At 40.9% G+C, this 27,595-nt stretch overlaps 1 protein-coding gene across 3 annotated transcripts in view; it reads left to right on the forward strand.

Moving 5' to 3' along the window:
- Nucleotides 1-4,912: 4,912 nt before the first annotated feature.
- The window catches only part of SENP5 (SUMO specific peptidase 5), a 48,259-nt gene continuing 25,576 nt past the window's right edge, over nucleotides 4,913-27,595 (forward strand). For 2 of the 3 annotated variants that reach the window (XM_061412013.1, XM_061412029.1), the window contains exons 1-5: nucleotides 4,913-4,994; nucleotides 19,889-21,429; nucleotides 26,544-26,649; nucleotides 26,802-26,940; nucleotides 27,195-27,242. In XM_061412013.1, the coding sequence (XP_061267997.1) occupies nucleotides 19,920-21,429; nucleotides 26,544-26,649; nucleotides 26,802-26,940; nucleotides 27,195-27,242 (1,803 nt within the window). In that variant the 5' untranslated portion in view covers nucleotides 4,913-4,994; nucleotides 19,889-19,919. Of the gene's footprint in view, nucleotides 4,995-7,425; nucleotides 10,052-19,888; nucleotides 21,430-26,543; nucleotides 26,650-26,801; nucleotides 26,941-27,194; nucleotides 27,243-27,595 lie in introns of those variants that run through there. The other variant, XM_061412020.1, reaches the window with a different exon arrangement.

The following is a 27,595-nucleotide window of genomic DNA, read 5'->3' on the forward strand; positions in this document are numbered from 1 at the left end:
CGTATTAGTAGACTGTACTAAAACTGCTACGGTGAAGTGATAGTTTTCTTTTTATTTGTTTTGGGTGATAAAAAGTGCTTATTACATCATAGGGATTTTTATTTTTAGGGTCAAATGAGTTAGTTTCACGTAAAATGCTTGGAATGTGCTTAGCAGATATTAAGCATTCAATAAGTGTGATCTATTACTTTTTAAAACCATACTCTTTGGACAGTCCTTTATGATAATGCAGTAGCAGGTAGGGGGCTAATGAACTGAGAATGCTGCACAGAGCCATCTGCCCTTTCCCTGTACTTCATCTTTTGAAAAATGTATGCATAATACATCTTAAGGAAATTACATTGCAAGTATTACGTGAAGACAGCCCCAGTACGTCACTGTTTGGATACTATGAAATTGCATATCTTATTTTGTAGTATTGCCCAACTTGCAGTATGATACACTCTGTTTTATAGGTTGTATAATCATTTTCCTGAAAGGGGTTTTTTAAAGAAAAAACATACTTTGGGAATTGGTTTATATATATCTATTATGGTAAATCTTACTATAAGTAACAGGTACCCAAGAGTGAATGAACAAGTAAGTCACACAAAGAAAGTCCACTGGTGGTTTGTGTTTCATGGAGTTCAGCAGTGCCATCAGCTACTTGGACTCTGTCCTTATTTTGACTCTACCATTCTCTGCATGTAGGCCTGTATCCTTATGCCTGGCTGCTCAGATGCAAGATGGCTGCTCCACCTCCAGTTTCACGTCAGGCAGGAAGAAGAAACATGGGCAGAAGGCAAGGGGAAAGCAGGAAGGAGTAGTGTCTATGTCAGTAAAGTACATGTTCCCAGAAACCCTTAGCTTCTGTCTCATTGGCCATAACTCTTATTTGGCATCTCCTAGCTGCAAGAGATTCTGGGGAAGAGTGTTTTAAGAAGCTGTTGCTTCCCAGACAAAAGCAGACTTGATAATAAAGGGGAAATGGGTGTACACAGCAGTAGCCACCATAGCTTGCATGTGAAAACTCACAATTTCAGTTTTTTATAACTCTTCTTAGTCTGTTTGTGCTGCTATAATGGAGTATCATATACTGAGTGGCTTATAAACAAGCTTATTTCTCACAGTTCTGCAGGCTGGAAGTCCAAGATCAAGGTGCCAGAGATTTGGTATCTGGTGGGGTCCCTCTTCCTAATGTATAGCTTTGCTTCTCACTCTGTCCTCATATGGTGGACGAGGCAAAGGTACTCCTTGGGGTCTCTCTTACAAGGGCACCCTCATGACCTAATCATCTCCCAAAGGCCCCACCTCTTCATACAGTCATATTGGGAGTTGTCTCAACCTATGAATTTTAGGGGAGACAAAAACATTCAGTGTATGGCATCCCCTTTCACATCTTTGTCTCCATTGATACTAAAAAACTCATTTTCAGAAGAGAAAGGGTCAGAGAGGCTATTTTGCTCGGTAATTACCCAGCTGGAATTTCAGCCTTTCCCATCAACTCCTAGGGAGTTAACTTGAAACAACTTTCAGCTCAGTAGGCCTTACTTCAGTTGTATAGATAGCTGATTTTCTAAAAAATTTATTTGGCTGTGTCAGGTCTTTGTTGGGTCATGTGGGATCTTTCATTGCAGTGCCCAGTTTCTCTAGCTGTGGTGCATGAGCTCAGTAGTTGTGGTATGAGGGATCTTAGTTCTCCAACCAGGGGTAAAACCTGTGTCCCCTGCATTGCAAGGCAGATTCCTAGTCACTGAACCACTGGAGAAGTCCTTGCATACATGCTAAGTCGCTTTAGCCGTGTCCAACTCTGTTACCCCATGGACTATAGCCCACCAGGCTCCTCCATCCACGGGATTCTCCATGCAAGAATGCTGGAGTGGGTTGTCAGGTCTTCCTCCAGGGGATCAATCTTCCAGACTCGAGGATCAAACCCGAATCTCATTATGTTTCCTGCATTGGAAGGCTGGTTCTTTACCACTAGCACCACCTGGGAAGCTCCTGGATAGCTGATTTTGAAGGAACGTGTAATTGTTTACATTGTAGGTGGATTCTTTACCTGGTTGTCATTGCCTACTCCAGGGGATTCTCCCAACCCAGGGATTGAACCAGTGTCTCTTGCATTGGCAGACAAATTCTTTTATCAGTGCACCTTGGAAAACTTAAATGCAATTTAAATATAGATGCATTGTTACATATTTAGTTATACATCAGTCAGAAAAGACCACAAGTAGCTGCTATGACTTCTTTATGGAGTGACTGGTTTAGCTTAGCTGAGGCAAGGCAGCCATCCAGAGCAGGAGCAGAAATGACCCACTTGCTCAAACTAAATGGCTTCCATGGTTTTGCTTTGCCCTTGAGTTTGCTCTAAAGGGCACTGCTGCCACTGTTGGTCTCGAAGATAGATGATGCTGAGCATCAAAAAACTGATTTCTTGCCACTGCCGTGTGATACTTAGGGTTGGGAAGGTCTGCTGGAGGAGGAAATGGCAACCCATTCTAGTATTCTTGCCTGGAGAATCCCATAGAAGAGCCTGGTGGACTATAGTCCGCCAAGAGAAAGAGTTAGACATGACAGAGTGACTGAGCACTCAGGTTTACACTATTCTGTAAGAATTATATATAACAATCTGACTGTTCAGAAGCACGGACTCTTTTGGTTCTTGAGTCAAACTCAGTATCTGCAAAGTCACATTCTCATGGGGAGAGAATGCCATTGCATCACTTCACATTTTTTAATGTTTTAAGCCAGCTTTTCTACTCTCCTTCACCCTCATCAAGAGGCTCTTAGTTCCTCTTCACTTTCTGCCATTAGAGTGGTGTCATCAGCATATCTGAAGTTGTTGATATTTCTCCCTGCAATCTTGATTCCAGCTTGTAGCTCATCCAGCCCAGCATTTCACATGATGTACTCTGCATACAAGTAGGGTGAGAGATACACAGTGTGGTATTCCTTTCCCAATTTTGAACCATTCATTCCATGTAAGGTTCTAATTGATGCTTCTTGACCTGCATACAGGTTTCTCAGGAGACAGGTAAGATGGTCTGGTATGCCCATCTCTAAGAATTTTCCAGTTTGTTGTGAACCACATAGTCAAAGACTTTTGCATAATCAATGAAACAGAAATAGGTGTTTTTCTGGAATTCCCTTGCTTTCTCTGTGATCCAGTGAATGTTGGCAATTTGATCTCTGGTTCCTCTGTCTTTTTTAAATCCAGCTTATACATCTGGAAAGTCTCAATTCAAGTACTGCTGAAGTGTAGCTTGAAGGATTTTGAGCATAACCTTACTAGCATGGGAAGTGAGCACAACTCTGTGGTAGTTTGAACTTCTTTGGCACTGCCCTTCTTTGGAGTTGGGGAGTCCTGTGGCCACTGCTGGGTTTTCCAAATTTGCTGACATAGCTAGAGCAGCACTTTATAACACCATCATCTTTTAGGATTTTAAATAGCTCAGCTGGAATTCCATCACCTCCACTAGTTTTATTGGTGGTCATGCTTCCTAAGCCACTTGACTTCACACTCCAGGATGTCTGGCTCTAGTGAGTGACCACACCATCGTGGTTATCTGGGTCTTCAGGACTTCTTCGTACAGTTCTTTGTATTCTTGTCACCTCTCTATGCATTACATCTAGATACAGTTATGTAGACCAAGCAGTTCTTGAAGGGTGCAAAGAACATTTATTTTTGTTCCTTCTTCTCCAATCCATTTCATGGGGCTAGTTCTTCCCTTTTCCCTGGATGAAATTTAGAACAAAGTCTCAGGCAGTTTTACCAGCAAGTTCTTAGAATATTCAAGGAAAAATTATTCCAGTCCTGCACAAACTATTTCAGGATGTAGAAAACACCCCTCAAATTCTGTTTCGAGGATAGCATAAAACGTGATACGAAAACAATATGTGAAATTTACAAGGCAGTCTCATTCATGAAAAACCGAATCTAGCGATGTATGAAAAAGGTAGTACATTCCAATCGAGTTACGTACGGTTAGGTTTATTGCACAGACTTACTAAACACCTGTAAGTCAGTCACTATTTGGTGCTGGCTGGGGCTGTAGTCGGAGAAGGCAATGGCACCCCACTCCAGTACTTTTGCCTGGAAAATCCCATGGACGGAGGGGCCTGGTGGGCTGCAGTCCATGGGGTCGCTAAGAGTCGGACACGACTGAGCGACTTCACTTTCACTTTTCACTTTCATGCATTGGAGAAGGAAATGGCAACCCACTCCAGTGTTCTTGCCTGGAGAATCCCAGGGACGGGGGAGCCTGGTGGGCTGCCGTCTATGGGGTCTCACAGAGTCGGACACGACTGAAGCGACTTAGCAGCAGCAGCAGCAGCACGGGCTATAGTGGTGAATAAGCCCAGGCTCTTCCCTCCTGGCGGAGTGTTCTCAGCCGAAGAGAGGCAAAGCAGGGATTACAGAGGCACATAGCGATGCCAAGAGGAAAGATCACCATCGAAAAACCAGGGATGAAAAACCTAGGCCAGGCTTCACAGTGCATCCGGAGCAGCAACGTGTCTTTCGCTTTTGGCCAAAGAGAGACTAATGAAGAGAGAGGTCGTATAGTAGCTGTGCTCTGCCTTAGCCCCTTGGCGGCTGTGGTCCGCCAAGCCCTTTCAAACTTGAGAGCAGCATGTAAAGAAGCCTCAGACCCGGTCTGACGTTCAGATCCTGGTTTCTACAACCCTCCTGCGCTAGGAAGGAGGTGCCGGGGCGCGACCAAATGCCTACCGGGAGGGCCTGGGAGCGTGCGTCGCCCTCGCTCGCTCCCCGCCCTCCACACACGGCTCGGGCGGGGCCGAGGCGGAAGAGGACTGAAGGAGGTGACGGTGTAAGTGAGCGCCGGAGTCGCGGCAGCGGATCCGGAGGAAGCTCGGCGGCGGTGGCTGCTGTAAGCAGGCCGAATTCCTGCTGGCTGACGAGGCTTCCTCTAAAGCTGGCGAAGGCGGGGCCGCAGTCCGAGCTGCCGCAGTATCTGGACCCACGACGGGGCAGGTGCCGGCAGCAAGGGACGTAGGTAAGCGGGAACCTGGGTGTCAAATCCGGCGAATGACTGGCGGACCGAGCTGGCTGGCTGGCCATTCCCGCGTCAGTGCGCGCCAGCTCAGCACCCCGGCCTGGAGGCCTGGTGCACTGCTCTTCCCCTACCACCGAACCAGAGGCAGTGGATTTCTCCCCCGCGCTTCTGTGCCTTTCTAGGGGCGGGGAAGGAGCTCGTCCCGAGGGACCAGTGTCCTCCCCTCCTTCTCACCAGTTCGAGCTGTAAGAGGCAGAAGCGGAGACGGCTAGCGCCCCCGGCCACTCCTCCTGAAGCCGGGGGAAGCTTTGAGAGGAATTGCTGCTAGCAGAGGTCCTCCAGCTCCTGCCGTCCTGGGTTTTGTTCGGACAACTCTGCTTCCGTCATACCTTTGGTTCCATCCTTCACATTCCTGGGACCCGGTTCTAGTAAACGGGTATGGCACAACTGAGTATTTGGATGGTCGGAAGCCTGTTTTCCCATCCTGTTTATGCTAGGTAATATCAACCTCCGCTCCACTGTATGGCCGCTCTTGGTCATACAAGAGTGACCACTCTTTTGCGGAGGAGGGATGCAGCGAGGGTGTCAGAGGTATGGGATTTGGACTTGGAGTCAGAAGAACTGAGTTGAAATTCTGGCCTGCCATTTGGTATTGGCGTTAATCTGGTGTAGACGTTTTTAACCCATTTAACATGCAACATTTTAACCCATGTAAAATGGAACTTTCTTTTATCTATATAAATTAGTTTAGAGAAGAAAGCAGAATGTTAATCATAAAATATTTGGGGAATCAGGTTAAAAACTTGGCTTAAGAATAGCCAGACACGTAATGGTAGGTTCTTAGTTATGTCTTTTACCCGGAATAACTATGCTTCATGTGGGGAAGGGTGTCAGAGAAGATACTAGGATCTTGTGTGTTAAAACCTGACTATAGTCTTTGCTTTGGGTTGGGCAGCATTAGAAAGAAATCAATTTCTCCTAGTCACCCAGACTTCTCATGCTTATTGATTACACATTATTAGTATATGAGGTATGACCTAAATCAGTTTTGCTCCTTTCTTAGGATAGTTAGTGAATCCTTTCTAGGAAAAAAGCTGGGAAGGGCTTCATTCACACCTTGGCCCACACTAGAAGGAATTCTTTGCACGTTTCCAAGGACTTCTCCCTCTGCCTCTGAAACATTTCATGTTAATTAAAAATGTTCAGAGAATAAATACAGGAACTTGAATCCTTTGAGTGGCCGGACATTACAGTTCCAAGTTAACATGAGGAGAGACTTTTCTCTATATTGGTAAGAGAAGAAGTTTCCTGGCTCTGAAGTTTAGTAGCGCCTAAGTTAGAGAAGTGTTTGGGGTGGAGAGAAGGGAGATGGAATTAGTGACTTGAATGAGCAGCACCTGTTCTTACAATTGCTTTGTCTCACAAATTAAGGATACTTGCCTTTCCTCATTGGAGCATGATATGCTCAGTGGAGCATGATGAAGTGTAATCTTCCCTTCCTTTGAACACAGGATTGTCAGTTTGGGATTTTAAGTCATGGATACGGAAGGAACCTTGAGGGTCATCTAATCCAGTGGTCCAAAATCTGCAGGACATCAATATCAGTTGGGGAATTAAAACCCCCTGATGCCCAGTCACTCCCTTAATAGATCTGAAATGGGAGCCCGGTATTTGTGATTCTTCACAAGCCTTTCAGGTGATATTCATAGTTTGAAAATACAGATGTAGATCACAGTTTATAAGCAGGCTTAGAGAGGTGAAGTGCCGCGCTCAGTTAGTTTGTTGCCTATGCCTCTTTAATTTTTTAATGTTCCTCTTCTATTCCTTAACAGATAACCTTATTTGAATCAATAGTACTGTTTCAGGTTTTCTAGTGCTGAGAGCACAGAAGTGGAAAAAAATGTCATTTGTTAGTAGTTTGGGGCTTCCCTGGTGGCTCAGAGGGTAGAGCGTCTGCCTGCAATGCGGGAGACCTGGGTTTGATCCCTGGCTTGGGAAGATCCCCTAGAGAAGGGATAAGCTACCTACTCTGGTTTTCTTGGGCTTCCCTGGTGGCTCAGATGGTAAAGAATATGCCTGCTATGCGGGAGACCCAGATTTGATCCCTGGGTCGGGAAGATCCCCTGGAGAAGGAAATGACACCCCACTCCAGTATCCTTGCCTGGAGAATCCCATGGACGGAGGAGCCTGGTGGGCTACAGTCCACAGGGTCGCAAAGAGTGGGACACGACTGAGCGACTTCACTGTGTAGTCCTGTTTTCATAGTTCCCTGTGCAGTTAAACTCCTTAATGCTCTTTAATGAAAATAATAGATTTTACACTAAAACTTTTTTACTAAGTATTGCTTAGGGTTTTTGTTTTTGGTGAAAAAAGTGAAAGTGAAGTCGTTCAGTCTTGTCCGACTCTGCGACCCCGTGGACTGTAGCCCACCAGGCTCCATCCATGGGATTCTCCAGGCAAGAATACTGGAGTGGGTCGCCATTTCCTTCTCCGGGGGATCTTCCCAACCCAGGGATCGAACCCCCGTCTCCCACACTGTGGGCAGACGCTTTTAACCTCTGAGAGTTATATAAAGGTCATGTCACTTTATAAATAAGTTTTTTAGACTTTTATGCCAGGCCTTCATAAACCGTGGAAAAATTCCAATTTAGAAAAATTTTGCTTTTGTTCTGGCTTGTCATGAACCCACTGTACTATCCACATGTGTCCTCCCACCCTCTCCATCCTGGTATACATGACCTCTTTGTATCACTAGCCAGCTTCCTATGGAATTCAATTTGAGAACTGTTAGAGAAGCCCTGTAACGTCTCTAATTGCCTTATAAGCACCCGATTTAACTAGAGGTTCTCAGGATTGCCTTAAGGTGGTCCTTGAATTTTAGTCCCTTTTTCTTTTTTGATTAATTGTACTGTACCACTGATTCAAAGAATTTGATAAATGTCTAGAAAGGATCAACTGATGGGGAAGTAACAATGCTTTATATGTATTTTTCTTACTCATTATAGTGAAAATGTGACTTTTGCTGGGGGTGGGGGAGTGATATTTTCAGGATTCTTAAGATAATAGATTATTAGACATAATTATTATTATTAGATTTGAACATTCTCTTTTGGGGAGATATATTCATTATCAAATTATTCTTTGATAAAATAAGAATCACTGAAGCAATGAAAAAGTTATATTAATAGTAGATTCAGAAATGGATCCTATGTCACAAATCTAAAGGAAGATGCTGAATTATTTTCTTTCTAAAAATGACCCTATTTATAGCATGTTAACTTCCTACAACTAGATGACATGGGGCATTCTGAATTCACTGATTTAAAAAGTCATGTTAACAGGTAATTTATACATTCAGAATTTAGAGAGACGTATGCTATGTGTCTAAGATGAAAAACTGAGTTGCTAAGTCTTTACATTTTAAAATTTTGTGTCTGAAGTTCCTTAATTCTGAAGCCTAAAAATTGTTGAATTTCAGATTCTAACGGAGTACACTTTCCAAGTAGAGGTATTTAGAAAGGATAAATGCGAACCCAGGGTTCACAGTTTTAATATAAACTAGTGTTACAGATTTAACATAGAAGCAAAGGCAGGAATGGGACAGTGGCAGCTTGAAGACCCTCTGAGAAGTGGAGTTCGGCAGTCACTTGTTGGTCCTTGAGGCAGTCTTCTCTGTCTGTAAGGACTTGAGACCAGAATTGGATATGTGAATTAATCCACTTTATATGTGGTGGCTGAATTGCCTATCAGAAATGTACAAATCTTCAGTTTTCAGTCTTGATCTTTTTATGATTCATTCATGTCCTGTGATGCCAGTGGGAAGTATTTTTTTATTTTTGCTTTGTTTTTAATCTTATTTCCTACTATAAGCCATTCATTCTGGGACTTCCCTGGTGGTCCGGTGGATAATGCTCCACCTTCCAATACAGGGAACACGATCCCTGGTTGCGGAGCTAAGATCCCACTTGTCTCCGGGCCAAAAAACCAAAGTGTAATACAGAAGCAATATTGTAACAAATTCAAGAAAGACTTTAAAAAGAATGGTCCACATCAAAAAATCTTAAGGAAAAAAAAAAAACCCACAACACCATTCATTCTCATTTTTGAAGAGCAGGTAACCTCCCCCGTGTTCATTTACTACACAACTGTTCTCATTATTGTCTTGTTTTGTCGCTCAGTCATGTCCAACTCTTTGTGACCCCATGGACTGTAGCCAGGAGCCAGCCACCAGGCTCCTCTGTCCATGGGATTTCCAGGCAGTGCTGGGGTGGGTTGCCATTTCCTTCTCCAGGGGATCTTCCCAACCCAGGGATCACACCCATGCCTCCTGCATTGGCAGGCGGACTCTTTACCACTGAGCCACTTGGAAAGCACCTAACTACAGGAGAAATAACTTTTTCCTAGTGATGGTTGAGTTAACCTATACAGTGATTCCACTGCAAACACAAATAAATATTGGGCCTCTTAAGGATTGTTCAGACTTTAGGCTGTCCTAGGGTCAGTGAGTATCTAATAAGAGTTGAAAGCTCACTTGTTTCCCTTGTGTGTTTGTGTTTTATCTCTTTTAATATATACTGTCCATATTTGCTGTGCTGTTTATTTTATTATTTTTTTGGCCTTGTCTTATGGCTTGTGGGATCTTAGTTCCCCGACCAGGGATTAAACCCCAGCCCTCACCAATGAAAACTCAGAGTACTAACCACTTGACCATCAGGGAATTCTCCTGGTTTATCTTAGAAGAAATGTTGGTATTTGGTGAACACACAACAGCATGGCCAAGAATATAGGAGCAAAAATGTTAAGGGACTCTCTGTGGAGGTTGCTTTTAATTTTAACTACATGTACTCTGAGTTCATGCTTGGGATTTATTGATTTTAGGGTACACTGGTTGGACTCTTACTGGATAGCCTTCAACAGTGTTATCCTTGTCTTTTTTTCCTTAGGCTCCTTAGATTTCCCAAAGAAGAATCTTCAAATCTCTGGCTTGGAGCTTATAAACTGGGCTGTCAGCAGTCTTGTAGCTAACCTGGGGAACATCGTAGAGGTTTTAGCATTCGGTGTGTAAACATTCACTTATGCTCATTGAACTCAACTATTTTCAGTATGATACCCTCATTCTCAACTGGACCAGATGCTGTCCAGTCCAGGAACCCTTTGTTTTCCCTTCAGAGCTGCCTTATCCAATGTGGTAGCCACTAGCCACATGTAGCAATTAAAATTTAAATAATTAAAATTAAGTAACCTTAAATATTTAGTTCCTCAGTTACAGTAGACACGTTTCAGGTGGTCAATAACCACATGTTTCCAGAGACTTCCATATGGGACAGGGCCAATACAGCATATTTCCATCATTGCAGAACTTCTGTTGGTCAGCGCTGTTAGTCTAGAAGGCAAGGTTGGGGAGAGGGGCAGCTGGCTGGGTTTTGTGGAGAGTAGGAGGGTATTTAAACAATTGATCCATACCCTTGTTTTTAGCATGGTGTTCACATCCCTTTTATAGAACCTGCTGCTGCTGATTCCCGACCTGTTTTGAGGCACTGTTATGTAAATTGAATTGCTTTTTTCATTGCAAGCTTGACATTTAACTTTCTTAGGTCTTTAAGTCAATCTGCATTCCAACTTCCTCTCTTCCATGTGCTTTAAAACAAAAAACAAAAAACCTTAAAATCTGTGCATTTCACTGTGTGTCAATTTTAGTTTTAAAAGATAAGTTAAAAAATTCTTTATTCTCATCTTAATGGGGTTTTAGGAGGGAATAAAAGTAAAATACATCTTTAGTCTGCCATCTGTATCCGTAAGTAAGGTACTCCATCAGTATTTAAACACATACGACTGTCTCCATTTTTTAAAAATCTGCCCTCATATTTGCTTATGGTTCTTGAGCAGTTTTATGTATTGTTTTCTTTACTCCATCTTGACTTTTGTCCTCTCCATTCTACTAAAATTCCTCTTGTGAATGTCATGAGAATCAGCTGGACACTTTTTAATCCTTATCTTGCTTGACCTCTCAATAGCCTTTGACTGACCATTTCCCTCTTTCTAGAAACTTTCCCTAGCTTTCTGGGCACCACACTTACCTGATTTTCCACTTTATTTCCCTAATCATTCCTTCTTACTTTCCTTTGCAAAGTAGCTTCTTCCTTTTCCTCAACTCTTACGTCCTACAGTTCCTCAGGACACTACCCTACTGTGCATTCTCTTCTGTGTTTTACAAATTTTCCTTGGTGAGTTTAGCATTTTCTGTAGCTTTGGTTACTATCAGATGATGACTTAAAGTGGAATTTCTGTGTTGTTCTCTTTTTAGAGTTCCTGATTTGTGTATCCACCATTATGCATCCACTTAGATTTCTTACATTCACCTCAAATCTAACATGTCTAAAACTGAAGAGATAGCCAGTATAATCTTCCTCCAGTCTTTATTTGTTCCATATAAATTATACCACAATCTCCCCAGTAACTCATACCAAAGTTCTTACCCCTGCATACTGGCTTTCCCACAGTCTTGATGTTTCTGACCTGAAAAATCTCAAGATCAGTTCACTTTGCTACTTCTCCCAGTTTTCCTTTCATCCATTCACCATGCCTACATTTACCTATAACAGGCTCCTAACAGGTTTCCTTTCCTGTGGTCTTCTCCCAGGCATTCTGCACACTGCAGATAGAATGATCTTTTTAAGCATGCAAATTGGGTCTTAGACCTGTCTTTGTCTTTCAGTGGCTTCACACTACCTTTATGTTAAACAGCAGCATCGTTAATTTAGTTTTTCTATTTCTTGCCTACCTCTCCAGCCCCTTTTAAGTGCTACATGCCCTCTCCTGGACTTCTGTTTATCTGTTCACTTTAACTAGTAACTCTTTATCATCCTTTGAGCTTAAAAACAATTCTTTCAGAGAGGTCTTCCTTGACCCTCTTGCCAGATATTCCCATGGCTCTGAATTTTACCTTTCTTATATGCATCACATTTGTTTATACTTGTTCAGATGACTCTCCCACCAGACTATATATTTTTTGAAAGCACAGCGCTGTTCTATTTGTAGAAGCTCAAATATTTATTGAATTTAAGTTTAATAGTTACTTGTATATTTTTATAATTTCAGCCATTATAATCAGCCATTCTGATGGTGATTGTTAAAATCTCCATCAGAAGTGTTAATTTACCTTTTTTTCTTTTCTTTTTGGCCACACTGTGTGGCTTGTGGGATTTTAATTCCCCAACCAGGGCTTGAACCCAGGCGCTCAGCAGTGATAGAATGGAGTCCTAACCACTGGACCGCCCAGGAATTGTCTAATTTAAAGGCACAGTCCAGGTAGCTTTCTCTAATTGGGGGAAGACTTTTTAAGAACTTAATTATATGCTTTTTCCTACTTCAATTGAAATTTTTTATGGACTTAAGGAGCTTTGTGTGTACTTTTATGTGATGTTCTTCATAGAATAAATATCTGAGCTTTCCTGGTGGCTCGTGGTAAAGAATTTGCCTGCCAATGCAGGAGACACAGGTTTGATCCCTGATCCAGGAAGATCCCATGTGCCCGGGAGCAGCTAACCCTTGGGACACAACTGTTGAACCTGTGCCCTAGAGCTGGGGAGCCACAACTACTGAAGCCCATGAGCTAGTGCTCTGCAACAAGAGACTGTTGCCTACCAGGCTCCTCTGTCCATGGGATTTCCCAGGCAAGAAAACTAGAGTGGGTTGCCATTTCCTCCTCCTGGGGATCTTCCCCCCCAGAGATTGAACCCGTGTCTCCTGCATTGGCAAGCGGATTTTTTACCACTGAGCCACCCAGGAATGTCCTCAAATTTTTAAATGTTTAAGAAAAATTTAAACTTTCCACACTTTTAAGTAACTTCAGATTTCCAAAAATATTTACACTTCACCCAGCTTTCCCTCAGTTTATATTATGTTGGTCAAAACCAGGAATTAACTGACCTATATATCTTATTTTGGTTTTCCCACCAATTTCCTTTTTCTAGATTAGGACCCAATCCAGGATTACACATTACATTAGTTGTTTTGTCTTCTTAGTCTTAGCTCTTTAATCTGGGACAGTTGCTCAGTCCATTTTTTTCTTTCTTGATGGACACTTTTGAAGAATATTGGCCAGTTTTTTGTTTGTTTTTTACTTTTTGGCTGCATCACAGGACATGTGGGATCTTAGTTTCCTGACCAGGGGTAGAACCCACACCCCATACAGTGGAAGCAGTCTTACCTGCTAGACTGCCAAGGAAGTCCATGGCCAGTTTTCTTATAGAGTGTTCCTCAATGTATATTTGTCTATTATTTCCTTATGATTAAATTCAGGTGTTTTTTTTTTGACAAGAATACCACACATATGATCTTGTGCCACATCAGGAGGCATATGCTGTCCATATGTCTCTTTACTGGGGATGAAGGAGATGTTTGCTGAATTTTTCTATTGAAAGGCATAATTTTACCTTTTGTAATTTGAAGTATCTTGTGGAAGGTACTTTGTATTTTCACCCTCTAGTTTTAGATTCTTGCCTGAGTCAGTTATTTCTGAGAGGAGTTGCAAATTGTAACTTTTCTATTCTGTTATTTCTTCTGTATTTATTAATTTGAAAAATCTCTGTAAGGATTCTCTCTTATCCTCATTTATTTATAGACTCAGGATATTTGTTTCATTCTTGAGTTATCAGCCATTTCTATCATTACATACACAGTTGCTCAGGTATTTTGGCCTTTATGGGTCCCTTCAAATTGACTCCTGTGTTCTTTTGACATGTCATTATTTTTTTGAGCACTTGTTTACTTTCTGACACTACAGTGATATTCCAGGCTCATCTTCTACTTCTGCCCCAGCTCTGGAATCAGCCATTTCTTTTGTTACTGGGATGTAATTGCTTCTAGTCTCTTTAAGCAGATAGAGCTAGGAAATAAATAGGAGTATGTGTATCTCTAGATCTGTACCTGTGTGTAAGTGTGTATAAAACACCATGAGTTCATGTGGATACCACAAAATGTAGCTTCTTTCACCAACATTCTGAAACCTAGCTCTGATTATCTACAACATACTTACTTACTTGCTCAATTTTTGAATACTGAGAATATAAGTTAAGAATTAACTCACTCCTCTGTGAAAAGCAAATTTGTTAATTAAAGAACAGTATTTGTATACAATCCTTTTGATTCTGGGGTGTGAAAGTGAAAAAGTGAAAGTCACTCAGTCGTGTCTGACTCTTTGCGACCCCATGGACTGTAGAATCCATGGAATTCTCCAGGCCAGAATACTGGAGTGGGTAGCCTTTTCCTTCTCCAGGGTATCTTCCCAACCTAGGGATCAAACCCAGGTCTCCCGCATTGCAGGGAGAGTCTCTACCAGCTGAGCCGCAAGGGAAGCCCAAGAATACTGGAATGGGTAGCCTATCCCTTCTCCAGCGGATCTTCCTGACCCACGAATCGAACTGGGGTCTCCTGCATTGCAGGCAGATTCTTTACCAGTTGAGCTATCTGGATGTATACAGTCAGAATGTTTTCCTAAGTTACTTTGGGTAATTCTTTTCTGCTACATTCTTTCAGGGTGGTTATTTGTGATACAGTTAGGCTCATTTGTTATTATTTGTGTTCCATTTTAATTATATGTATATTTTTAAATTATATGAAACATTAGCATAGTCCTGAAAGTCAGAACTTTCCAAAAAGGTGTATTTGAGAAGCACCACTCCCCTCTCATCCCTTCTATATTTTCCTCTTCCTCATTCTTTTCACCCTATTCCCATCTGCCATGCCCTGTAGGTAACTATTCTCATTAGTTTTTGGTTTGTCTTCCTGTTAATTGATTTGGGGGGCACAAAAGGGCAGATACATGTATACTATTTTTTCTTTTATGAAAGGTGGCTGTATATAGTATAGTAAAGAATTTAAACTTGTGCAGAATGAAAGCCTTTATCCTTGGCTTTTAAGAGGTAGTCTCTAAATCCTCAGAATGCAATGTCTGATTTGCCTGGGGGCTTGGGTCACTGGTACTAACAATATGATTTAGAATGGGATTGGCCCCACGGGAAAAAACCAGCAGTGTGATTTAGGCTAATGACTTTGACATCAGTGGATCTCCAGGGGAGGTAAAGATTGAGCTCTGTCATGTGAGCAATCAGTTATGCCTATGAACCCCAATAAAAATTCTGGACGTCAAGACTTTGATGAGCCTCACTGGATTGCAGTTCTTGTCACACTTAGTCATACATTGATGCTGGGAGAGTAATGCTGTCTCTACTCTGTGGGGAGAGGACAACTGGAAGCTACGCATTTGTTACTTCTCCTGGATTCTTCAGTATGTACTTCTTCACTTGGGTGATTTTAATCCACATTCTTCAACTGTAATAAGCCATAGCTATTAATTTAACAGTTTTCAGTGAGTTCTGTGAGTCCCCGAACTTTGAGTTGTTGCCAGAAGTGGAAGTGATCTTGGGTGGATTGTTTTCTCTAACTGCACACTTGGCTAAACTATTGCAGTGGCATATCACTGACACTCATTTGAACTTTGCTTTTATCATTTAACCTGGAGAGTACTCCATGTTCATAGACCTTATCCTTATTCTATTATAGCTTCATTCATTGTGTGCATAGTTTATGCAACCACTGTCCTATGTATGGGCATTTAGGTTGTTTCCAATATTTTTCGATTACAAACATTGCAGTGAATGACCTTGTACTATGTGTTTTCATTAGTATCTTCAAGGTGAATTCCTAAAAGCAGAGTTGTTGGATTAAAAGGTAAGTACTTGTATGGTTTTGTTAGATATTACCAAATTCCTCTCCAAAATGACTTTATCAATTTGTATTCCCACAGGGAAGTATAAAAGTTTTTTTTTCTCCCACCAACAGTATATGTTGTAGTAACTTTTGCCAAAATTTTTGAAGTATGATTGACATACTAGTTTCAGATGTACAACATAATGATTTAATATTTGTATGCTTTGCAAAATGAATACAATAAATCTAGCTAAATCCATCACCATACATAGCTCCCCACCTCCCCAATTTTTTCCTTGTGATGAAGGTTTTGGAAATTTACTCTTAGCAACTTTCAAATACACAGTACAGTATTACTAACTATAGTCACCATGCTCAGAGAAGGCAATGGCACCCCACTCTAGTACTCTTGCCTGGAAAATCCCATGGACGGAGGAGCCTGGTAGGCTGCAGTCCATGAGGTCGCTAAGAGTCGGACACGACTGAGCGACTTCACTTTCACTTTTCACTTTCATGCATTGGAGAAGGAAATGGCAACCCACTCCAGTGTTCTTGCCTGGAGAATCCCAGGGACAGAGGAGCCTGGTGGGCTGCTGTCTATGGGGGTCACACAGAGTTGGACACGACTGAAGCGACTTAGCAGCAGCAGCAGCAGCAGCAGCAGTCACCATGCTATACATCATCATGAATGACTTGTTTATATATTTATTTAAGGAAGTTCGTACATTTAACCCCCTTCACCCATTTTGCCTGTCTCCCAAGCCCCCTTTGACAGTTTTTTAATGCGTGAAGTTGAACGTGTTATGTTCAAAGGCCATTTAAAAATCCTTATTTTTGAATTGTTTCCTTATGTCTTTTTTCCATCAGCCTTTATTGTTCAATTTTAAATATAAGTAATATTAGCCCTATTTTAAGCTAAGCCTCAGCCTTCTGTTGTTTTTCATCATTCCTTTAAAAAATCTAGGATATTCATTTTTCCCCAGTGGCTGCGATATTTTCTTCCTTGAGGATAGTACTAGGCTTTTTTTTTTTCCTCTTGTTTAAAAAAAAAAATAATGTGGTAAAGTATACATAGCATAAAATTTACCATTTTAATCATTTTTAGATATACAGTTCAGTGGCATTAAATATGTTCACGTTGTTGTGCAGCCATCGCCACCATCCGTCCTCAGACCCATCTTCGTTTTCCTAAACTGAAATTCTTTCCATGAAACAATAACTTCCCTTCTCTCCCCTCCTCATTTTTAAAAAAATAACATTTGCTTATTTGGTTGCACTGGTTCTTCATTGCTGTGCGCAGGCTTTCTCTAGTTGCGGTAAGCAGGAGCTACTCTTGGTTGTGGTGTGCTGGCTGCTTTTGTTGGGGAGCATGGCTGGTAGACCCTTGGGCCTCAGTAGTTATGGCCCGTGGGCTCTAGGGCGCGGGCTCAGGTGTTGTGGCACAGGTGCTTGGTTGCTCCAGGGCATAAGGAATCTTTCCGGACCAGGATTGAACCCCTATCTGCTGCATTGGCAGGCAGATTCCTATCTGCTGTACCACCAGGGAAGTAAGTCCTCCTTGGTTTTTTTAAGTTAGCTTTTCTAAATATGCTTTCAGTTTTATCTGTTTGTTTTGGTCTACTTTTTATCCCTAGAAGTCTGGTGATTCTTAGTTATGCTGTCATTGAACCACTAAGAAGTTGCCTGGAAATTCTGAGCTTGTGGTGAGACTTGTCAGCTATAGGGTGCACTGTGAGCCACGTTGGGCCATTTTTGGGAGGATATTTGTATTTATGTATTCTCTTGCGTATTAATCAAATTCTCCAAAGAAGAATCTTCCAATCTCCTGCTTGGATGGATAAGATAGCATGCCAGGGTTTGGGGAGATGAGTGGGTAAGTATTGAGGGGCTTATGATCAATATATAATTCCTGTAATTCCATTTTCCTGCTGTTCCTGGGATCCCCTTGTCTGCAGAACTTCCTTTCTGAAGGAGAAACTTCTAGTCTTGGGTAGGGGAGGGATTTGGGGTCTCATTGTTTCTTAAACTTGGGGGTTATTATTTGGGCCTGTGTCCTTGTGGCATACCTAATACCAGTATACCTTTGGTCTTTTCTCTTTGAATGATCTATCGCTGCCTCATCCCTCGCTTGCTCCCAGAACTGATCTCCGCTTTGAGGGTATACACCTTTCTGGGAATTCAATGGGGAAAGAGATTCAGCGGAATTCACTATGTAAAACTATCCTCATCGATAACAAAGATGTGGTACATATTAAATGGAATATTACAGCTATTAAAAAGAATGAAATAAGGCCATTTGCAGCAACATGGATGGACCTAGAGAGTGTCATACTGAGTGAAGTAAGTCAGACAGAGAAGAGGAAATATCGTATGACATCCCTTATATGTGGAATCTAAAAAGAAGTGATACAAATGAACTCACAAAACAGAAAGCTACTCATAGACTTAGAAAAGGAACTTATGGTTGCCTGGTGGGGGGTGGAGGGATAGTTGGGAACTTTGGGAAGGTTGTGTACACACTTCTATATTGAAAATGGAAAACCAATAAAGACCTGTTGTATAGCACATGGAACTCTGCTCAATGTTACGTGCCAGCCTTGATGGGAGGGACTTTTGGGAGAGAATGGATACATGTATATGTATGGCTGAGTCCCCTCGCTGTTCACCTCAAACTATCACAGCTTGTTAATTGGCTGTGTGTGTGGGCATTAGTCACTCAGTCGTGTCCCCCAATACAAAGTGTTTTGGTGTTAAATAAAAAGTCATGAGCAAAAAACCAAAACAAACAACTAAGTTATCCTCTTGTTTGTACCCTTGCTCTCAGTTGTATATGATGTGCCTGAATGTTCTGGTTCATTCCTCTGAGAAAGTGAAACTGATCATCTGCCATGGTAGTGGAAGGGATCTTGGAGTCTAACTACTGCTTATTCAGACTTTCAGCCAGTCCTTCCTTTTTCTGCTCTCCTCATTCCCTGACGTTCATGGGTATTGTTGTTCTGCTTCCTGAGCCTTTCTGAGGTACTGTAACTTGCTACTTGGCTTCCTGTACTTCTGGCTTAGATTTCAGCTCTTTTGACCTGCTCTATTATCAGTCATTCATCTGCTTTTTTCTTTCAACAGTTTTATTGCTCTTGCCTCCTTTTTTGTTGTCATTGAGAGTTTTGGCCTTTTTTAAAACTCCATTTCTGTCATCTTAATGAGACTTGTAGAGAGAACTGAGGTAAACATGTATTCAGTCCTCCTTTTTTCATTTCCTCCAGAGAAAACTAATGCATAGAAAGGTAATACAGCTTTTCCTAGTAAGTTGCTATTAATAGTAGCTGAAATTAGGATGTTGGTTTTTTACTTCTTCTGTTAGACCTGCAGTGACTGGTGCCTTTCTTTCTAGGTTAAAGAACCTTCAGTGGTGGTAGATCTTATTAAATCTGAGGGGAAATTATGTTTGATTTTGACCATCATTTTCATCTACCTTTTCCTATAAGTGTGTTTCTAAAGTTCATACACAGATACACGTACTTGTGTTGGTTCTTTTTTCTTATGTTCACTTGACTGCGAGAACCGTGACTGGAGGAGAACACATGACAGGGCCCTGTCTTGTCATAGGCATTCAGAGGGTCTTTGGCTGACAAAGCATTGACTGCGTGCATTTATTGACTATCTGCCTGTGGATTACTGTTTATAGAGTAAAAGTCCCTGCCTTGCCTTTCCTTTGCATTTCCTTCCATATAAAATTTGTTGTATGGAGCAAGTTGTTTTGATGTAGACTTAGTTTTAAATGGTGTCTGGTTGCATCTCCCTTCTCCATCCTTCATTTTACAAATGAGAATACAGAATTCAGGTGACTTGCTTAAAGCTAATGAGAAACAAAGCTAAAACTTACAAATTCTCTCCTGACTCCCTGCCCTTTCTGCTTTATCAGAAACTGGCTGCATGTTGGGAAATGATTATTGAAACTTGTTTCTATCAGAGGCAGATACGTTAAATGGGGTTATGTTGGAGCAGTCAGTCATGTCTTCCCTTATCCCTCATTTTCATTGTGGGAAAAGCCTTGATCAGGTAGGATTTTATTATATTTTATAATGAGCGTCATATGCTTTTTTCAATTTTCTAAAGTTTGCTGTGAATATATCATAATGACCTTATTTTTAGGGTAGAAGTATAAATTTTCTTTCTCTTCTTTACAGCTGCATACAGATCTCATTATGCATCAGAAAAATGAAAAAACAGAGGAAAATTCTATGGAGGAAAGGAATCCACTTAGCCTTTTCTGAGAAATGGAATACTGGGTTTGGCGGCTTTAAGAAGTTCTACTTTCACCAACACTTGTGCATTCTGAAAGCCAAGCTGGGAAGGCCAGTTACTTGGAGCAGACATTTGAGGCAATTCCAGTGCAGAAAGAAGGGCCTTCAAATCCAGAAAACGTGGATCCAAGATGAACCACTTTTTGCTAAGACAAAAGGCAATGTGGCTATCCAGAATCTTTGTACTTCCGCCTCTAAAGTGAAAAGAAAGGACACCAAGCACTTCATTTCCTCCTCAAGGACCTTCCTGAAACTCCAGGCAGAGAAGTTGCTGTCATCAGCAAAGAACTCTGATCATGAATATTCTGGAGAGAAAAGTCTCTTGAAGGCAGCTGCTGACTTACCAGTGAATAGTGTTTTAGGTCAGGCCAATGGTCACAGACCTAGGACGGAGCCACAAGCTTCTGATTTTCCTATGAAGTTCAATGGGGAGAGCCAGAATCCAGGTGAGAGTGACAGAATCGTGGTCACCTTAAGCAACCATAAGAGAAAGCGCTTTTGTTATGGCTGCTACCCAGGGCTGGAGCACCACAGGAACGGGGGACCCTTGATTCCAAAAAAATTTCAACTTAACCAACACAGAAGAATAAAAGTATCTCCTCATATGATGTATGAGAAATTACCCATGATTAGATTTCGGTACAGGATTCTCAGATCCCAGCACTTCAGAACAAAAAGCAAAGTTTGCAAGCTAAAAAAAGCCCGGCAAAGCTGGGTGCAGGTCACCGGGGACCATCAAGAGACCCTTGGGGAGAACGGCGAGGGTGGCAGTTGCAGCCCATTCCCTTCCCCGGAGCCTAAAGACCCTTCCTGTCAGCATCCACCACACTTTCCAGATATGGACAGCGATGCTGTGGTGAAGGGAAAGAACTCTCATGTGCCTGAGGGCCACACTAAAGGAAGCCCTCTCTTGGACAAGGAGCTTAGTTTGGATGGAGCATTCCCTGACCAACAGAATGGCAGTGCCACGTACACCTGGGACCAGTCACCCTGTTCCTCTCCTAAGTGGGAGTATACAGAGCTGATTCACGACATCCCCTTACCAGAACATCATTCTAGTAACATGTTCATCTTGGAAACTGAGAGAGAAGTTACGGCTCTGGGTCAGGAAAATCGGACAAGTACTGTCAGTGATGACCAAGTAAAACTGTCAGTGTCTGGGGCGGATCAGTCTGTGAGGAGTGTAGATGGGCCTGTGTCCGAAGAGACTGTTCAGAATGAGAGCTCGTGCCAGATGGATGAGGATGGCTCTTTCAAGCAGAATATTCTTAGTTCCAAGTTGCTGGACCACCCTTACTGTAAAAGTCCACTGGAGGCTCCTCTGACGTGCAGTGGACTCAAACTAGAAAATCAAGTGGGAGGTGGGAAGAACAGTCAGAAAACCTCTCCAGTGGATGATGAACAGCTGTCAGTCTGCCTTTCTGGTATGCACTCTTCTTTATCTCCCCCCCGTCTCCAGCCCATACCTGCTGTATGTTATCCTTTCTAGGACAGGCCTTTCTTTTTTCCTTCCACAAGTTTCCCTTTAAGCAATTAGACGTTTTCCTTTTATATTATTACATAGATGTTCCATAGTTTTGATTTGGTTTTTGATCGATGACACTCATGTTGCTTCTAGTTGTTCCCTTCTATAAACAGTGGTACAATGAAATTACTTCTTTATACTTACATGATTGTTTCTGTAACTTAAATTCCTAGTAGTAGACATAATGGTGAAAGAATACTTACACTTAAAACTTTAAGAGAATTGTTAAATTATCCATTCACAGTTAAACCAGTTTGCACTTGTGAAGTTTTGTCAGTCTCATAGATCACATGAGAATTGTCTTAATTTGCCTTTTTAAGTTTAAAGTTTGAACGTATTTTTCTATAGTCACTTGCCATTTTTTGTTTGTATATAATTTTATTTTGCCTATTTTCCTATTGGATTATTTATATTTTGTTTAGTGTATGAGAAGCTCCTGTGTACCAGTGCTGGCTCTAAGAATGTAGCAACAAACTGGATACGCTGATTCTTACGCTCATAGTCTTTAGTATCATTATAATTTTAAAGTTTTTAAATTAAATGTTTGTAAAAGCCCTCAGTACCCTGACTTTGTGTATAATATTTTTGTCTAACAGAAAATTTCAACTCTTACATGGTAAAATATATCTGTCTTTCCTTTATGGCTCAAGTTTTCACATCATGCCTTAATGTCTTCCTGTCAAAATCTTCCCCATGAAGTTGTTTGGTATAAACACTTTTGGCAGACAGCATGGCAGTATCAGTCTTTGACCCAGTCCCCTTTTTGCCATTTAGCTAAGATATGGAAGAGTACAAATATATTTGTAGAGGGACATTACTTATAGTATTGTCTTAGTAGTACAACACTGAAGATAACTAAAACAATTGTTGCTCTGGACTTATAATTTACGACATGTCCAGGCAGTATACCGTGAAGCTGTTAAAGAATAAATTCGATCTGTATCTTGATACTGACCATTGTTTATATAAAATGAAAAAAGCAAGTAGCAGAACAGGAGGCCACTTTGTTAAAAGATACATATACACATATGAGTGCATGTATATATGTACGCATAAGCATTTGTATAGGACGTGATTGATTGGTTGATTTAGTCGCCAAGTCTTGTCTGACTCTTACACCTCCATGGACTGTAGCCCGCTGGGCTCCTCTGTCATGGAATTCTTCAGGCGAGAATACTGGAGTGGGTTGCCATTTCCTTCTCCAATAGGACATGACACATATATTTAATTGTTATAAGTGGCTGTTTTGGGGAATTAGGAGGGTTACTTCTTGGTGGTTTAAACGATTCTGAACACTTTGTTTTTTCCACCAGTTATATGTGCATGCTCGCTCGTGTCTGGCTGTTTGCAACCCCATGGACTGTAGCCTGCCAGGCTCTTCATCCATTGAATTTTTCACTCAGGAATAATGGAGTGGGTTGCCATTTCCTCCCCCAAGGGATATTCCTGACCCAGGGATTGAACCCGCATCTCTTGCATCTCTTGAACTCCAGGCAGATTCTTTACCACTAGTGCCACCTGGGAAGTCCAGTATGTATAAAAAATGTTTTCCCACAAAATGACAGTCCTAGAAAAATATTTTAAAAACTTTTTCCTGTTGTTTATGCTGTAGTAGAATGAAGACAAATTTTCCTGCTGTAAGGTTAGTAGAACCATGATTTCTACACCTGAACAGGTTAGCATTTACCTACAAGTACTAATTAACTTGTATCAAGAACTTCCAGATGTTCAAACTGGATTTAGAAAAGGCAGAGGAACCAGAGTTCAAATTGCCAACATCCGTTGGGTCATAGAAAAAGCAAGAGAATTCCAGAAAAACATATACTTTTGCTTCATTGACTATGATAAAGACTTTTACTATGTCGGATCACAACAAACTGTGGAAAATTCTTAAAGAGATAGGAATACCAGACCATCCTACCTGCCTCCTGAGAAACCTGTATGCAGGTCAAGAAGTAACAGTAAGAACTGGACATGGAACAATGGACTGGTTCCATATTGGGAAAGGACTGCGTCAAGGCTGTACTGTCACCCTGCTTATTTAAATTAGATAGCAGAGTACATCATGCAAAATGCTGGGCTGGATGAAGCACGAGCCTGAATCAAGATTGCCAGGAGAAATATCAATAACCTCAGATATGCAGATGACACCACCCTTATGGCAGAAAGCTAAGAGGAACTAAAGAGCCTCTTGATTAAGATGAAAGAGGAGAGTGAAAAAGTTGACTTAAAACTCAGTATTCAAAAGACAAAGATCATGGCATCTGGTCCCATCACTTCATGGCAAATAGATGGGGAATCAATGGAAACAGTGACAGACTTTATTTTTTTGGCTCCAAAATCACTGCAGATGGTGAATGCAGCCATGAAATTAAAAGAAGCCTTATTCTTGGAAGAAAAGCTATGACAGACCTAAATCGTGTATTAAAAAACAGACATTACTTTGCCAAAAATGGTCCATCTAGTCAAAGCTATGGTTTTTCCAGTGGTCATGTATCGATGTGAGAGTTGGACCATAAAGAAGACTGAGCACCAAAGAATTGATGCTTTTGAATTGTGGTGCTGGAGAAGACTCCTGAGACTCCATTGGACTTCAAGATCTAACTAGTCAAATCCTAAAGGAAATCAGTCCTGAATATTCATTAGAAGGACTGATGCCAAAGCTGAAACTCCAATACTTTGGCCCCCTGATGCGAAGCACTGACTCATTTGTAAAGAGCCTGATGCTGGGAAAGATTGAAGGCAGGAGGAGAAGGGGACAACAGAGGACAAGATGGTTGGATGGCATTACCAACTTGATGGACATGAGGTTGAGCAAGCTCCAGGAGTTGGTGAAGGGCAAGGAAGCCTGGCGTACTGCAGTCCATGGGGTTGCAAAGAATTGGACGTGACTGAGTGACTGAACAACAATCAGTTAACTTACAAATATAGATGGAGCACTTCCAAAAAAAAGGTGATAAACTGAATGTATCCTAGACTTAACTGTAGCATAACGTGAGGATATAGGAGTTTTTACAGTTTTATAGTTTTTACACATTTAGTGACCTATAATGATTTTAACAAGTTAAAAGAGAAAAATCGTGGCATCTCAGCAAGTACTGAAAGCCTGTTGTTTAGTCATTGTGTCCAGCTGTTTGCCCCATAGACTGTAGCCCAATAGGCTCCTCTGTCCACGGGATTGCCTAGGCAAGAATACCGGAGTGGGTTGTCATTTCCTTCTCCAGAGGATCTTCACAACCAGATCAAATCTGCATCTCCTGCATTGGCAGGCAGATTCTTTACCACTGAGACACCAAGGAAGCCCAATCTAACAATAAGACATTTTAAAGCATGATTGAAAACTCAGAAGCAATTAAAAATATATATACTGGGTTTTTTTCCCATAAACATTAAAATCTCATAAGTATAGATAAGAAAATTCGTAAGTGAAAATTTGAAAAGTTTAGGTACACATGTCCTTTGACCCAGAAATTTTAATTTTAGCAACTGTGTTCTAAGAAAACACTAGAATGAGGATATATTGAGGGCTTTAATTGTAACATTATTTAGACAGCTAAAAAGTAAGAACTTAAATGGTTGTCAGTAGAGAATTGGTTAAAATATGGCAAATCAATTTAATGGACTACTAGATTGTTTTGAATTGACTTAGGAAAAAAATTCATGTGTTGAATGTAAAAAAGCAGCTTCAAGAAGAATGAATATAGTTTGCTACTTATATTTTTAAGATATATATCTTCAGTTCAGTTGCTCAGTTGTGTCCGACTCTCTGCGACCCCATGAATCGCAGCATGCCAGGCCTCCCTGTCCATCACCAACCCCCTGAGTTTACTCAAACTCATATCCATCGAGTTGGTGATGTCATCCAGGCATCTCATCCTCTGTCATCCCCTTCTCCTTCTGCCCCCATTCCTCACAGCATCAGGGTCTTTTCCAATGAGTCAACTCTTTGCATGAGGTGGCCAAAGTACTGGAGTTTCAGCTTTAGCATCATTCCTTCCAAAGAAATCCCAGGGCTGATCTCCTTCAGAATGGACTGGTTGGATCTCCTTGCAGTCCAAGGGACTCTCAAGAGTCTTCTCCAACACCACAGTTCAAAAGCATCAATTCTTCGGCACTCAGCTTTCTTCACAGTCCAACTCTCACATCCATACATGACCATTGGAAAAACCAAAGGATGGACCTTTGTTGGCAAAGTAATGTCTCTGCTTTTGAATATGCTATCTAGGTTGGTCATAACTTTTCTTCCAAGGAGTAAGCGTCTTTTAATTTCATGGCTGCAATCACCATCTGCAGTGATTTTGGAGCCCCAAAAAATAAAGTCTGCCACTGTTTCCACTGTTTCCCCATCTTTTTCCCATGAAGTGATGGGACCAGATGCCATGGTCTTCGTTTTCTGAATGTTGAGTTTTAAGCCAACTTTTTCACTCTCCTCTTTCACCTTCATCAAGAGGCTTTTGAGTTCCTCTTCACTTTCTGCCATAAGGGTGGTGTCATCTGCATATCTGAGGTTATTGATATTTCTCCTGGCAATCTTGATTCCAGCTTGTATAATAACTATCAAATTGTATGATATTAAAAATGCCTTAGAATTCGTCCTCTTTTGAGATGTGAAATTTCATACCTTTATCAAATAGTAAATACAACTGACAGTGATCTCAACAATTCCCTCTAATTGTGAATTTTAAGAAGATAATTTCTTCAGTTACCAAATGTGATAGACACATTTAACCAGGTGATTAAACCGTTTAGATTTTACCTTTAGGAAATTGGATTCTTCTCCAAGGTTAAGGTACTGAAAAATGTCAATCTTTGTAATTTCAGCTAGCTATTCTCTTTCTAGCAATCCAATGTGAAATGATACCTTATCTTTTAAAAGATTTATTTTTAGCATAATACATTTAGTAATGTAATTTAAACATATGTTATATGTTGGGTATAGATTAAGTATTGGGACAATGACTTTGCTGAAAATGGCTGTTTCCATCTTATCTTTTCTTTCTTCCTTTATTTAAGGATTCCTAGATGAGGTTATGAAGAAGTATGGCAGTTTGGTCCCACTCAGTGAAAAAGATGTCCTTGGAAGATTAAAAGATGTCTTTAATGAAGACTTTTCTAATAGGTTTGTCGATGATGCTTAAGTTAAGCCCTTGAAAAGAAAATTATTGGCTTATAGGACTTTTCTCTTGATTAAAAAAAAAAAAACCTGATACTTAACAATAAACTGAGTTAAACTTTTGTTGTTGTTTTACTTTCAAAATATTTCTGTTTCAGAAAACCGTTTATCAATAGGGAAATAACAAACTATCGGGCCAGACATCAAAAATGCAACTTCCGCATCTTCTACAATAAGCACATGCTGGATATGGATGATCTAGCAACCCTGGATGGTCAGAATTGGCTGAATGACCAGGTGAGTGTATTGTATATTCTCACCATAGAAAAGTTGCAGAGGATGTTGGACAATGAAGTGTAAAATGCAACATCTGGGTTGACCTCACAATTATCTTTTGGAATCAAGTATTCTTCATTCCTTACTGAAGTGACTGCTCACTCACCCAGTATTAGAAAGGTTTGATTACTATTAGCAGTAGCTATGTTATTCCTTCTGAGTGGATGTTCTGAATTGTATGTGGGGTTAATGGGTTTTATATTGACTTTTTATAGGTCATAAATATGTATGGTGAGCTGATAATGGATGCAGTCCCAGACAAAGTAAGTGAAAACTTTTTCTACAGGAGAGAGGGTCCTATGTAAAAAGAAGAAAGAAAGCTTTTTCTTTTAAAGAAAGAAGCTTTTCTTTTTTAAAAAATTGTAATTATTTGATATTTCTTAGATTTTTTAAAAAGATGTTTGTCTTGATCATGTGCTAGAATTGGGCATAAGTTCTATAAAATCATGTGAGCATAAAGTCATGCCAGTGTTTTCCTGCTTATTTATTTCAGAGTGGGTGTATTTTTGATATTTTTGATATCTTGGGGAGGCTTTTTTTTTTTTAACATGCACAAAATGGACTGTTCACTTTAAGCATTTAAATTTAACTTAAAGAATTTTTTTAACTTAATGTC

This window comes from Bos javanicus, chromosome 1, assembly GCF_032452875.1.
Source record: "Bos javanicus breed banteng chromosome 1, ARS-OSU_banteng_1.0, whole genome shotgun sequence".
NCBI lineage: Eukaryota > Metazoa > Chordata > Mammalia > Artiodactyla > Bovidae > Bos > Bos javanicus.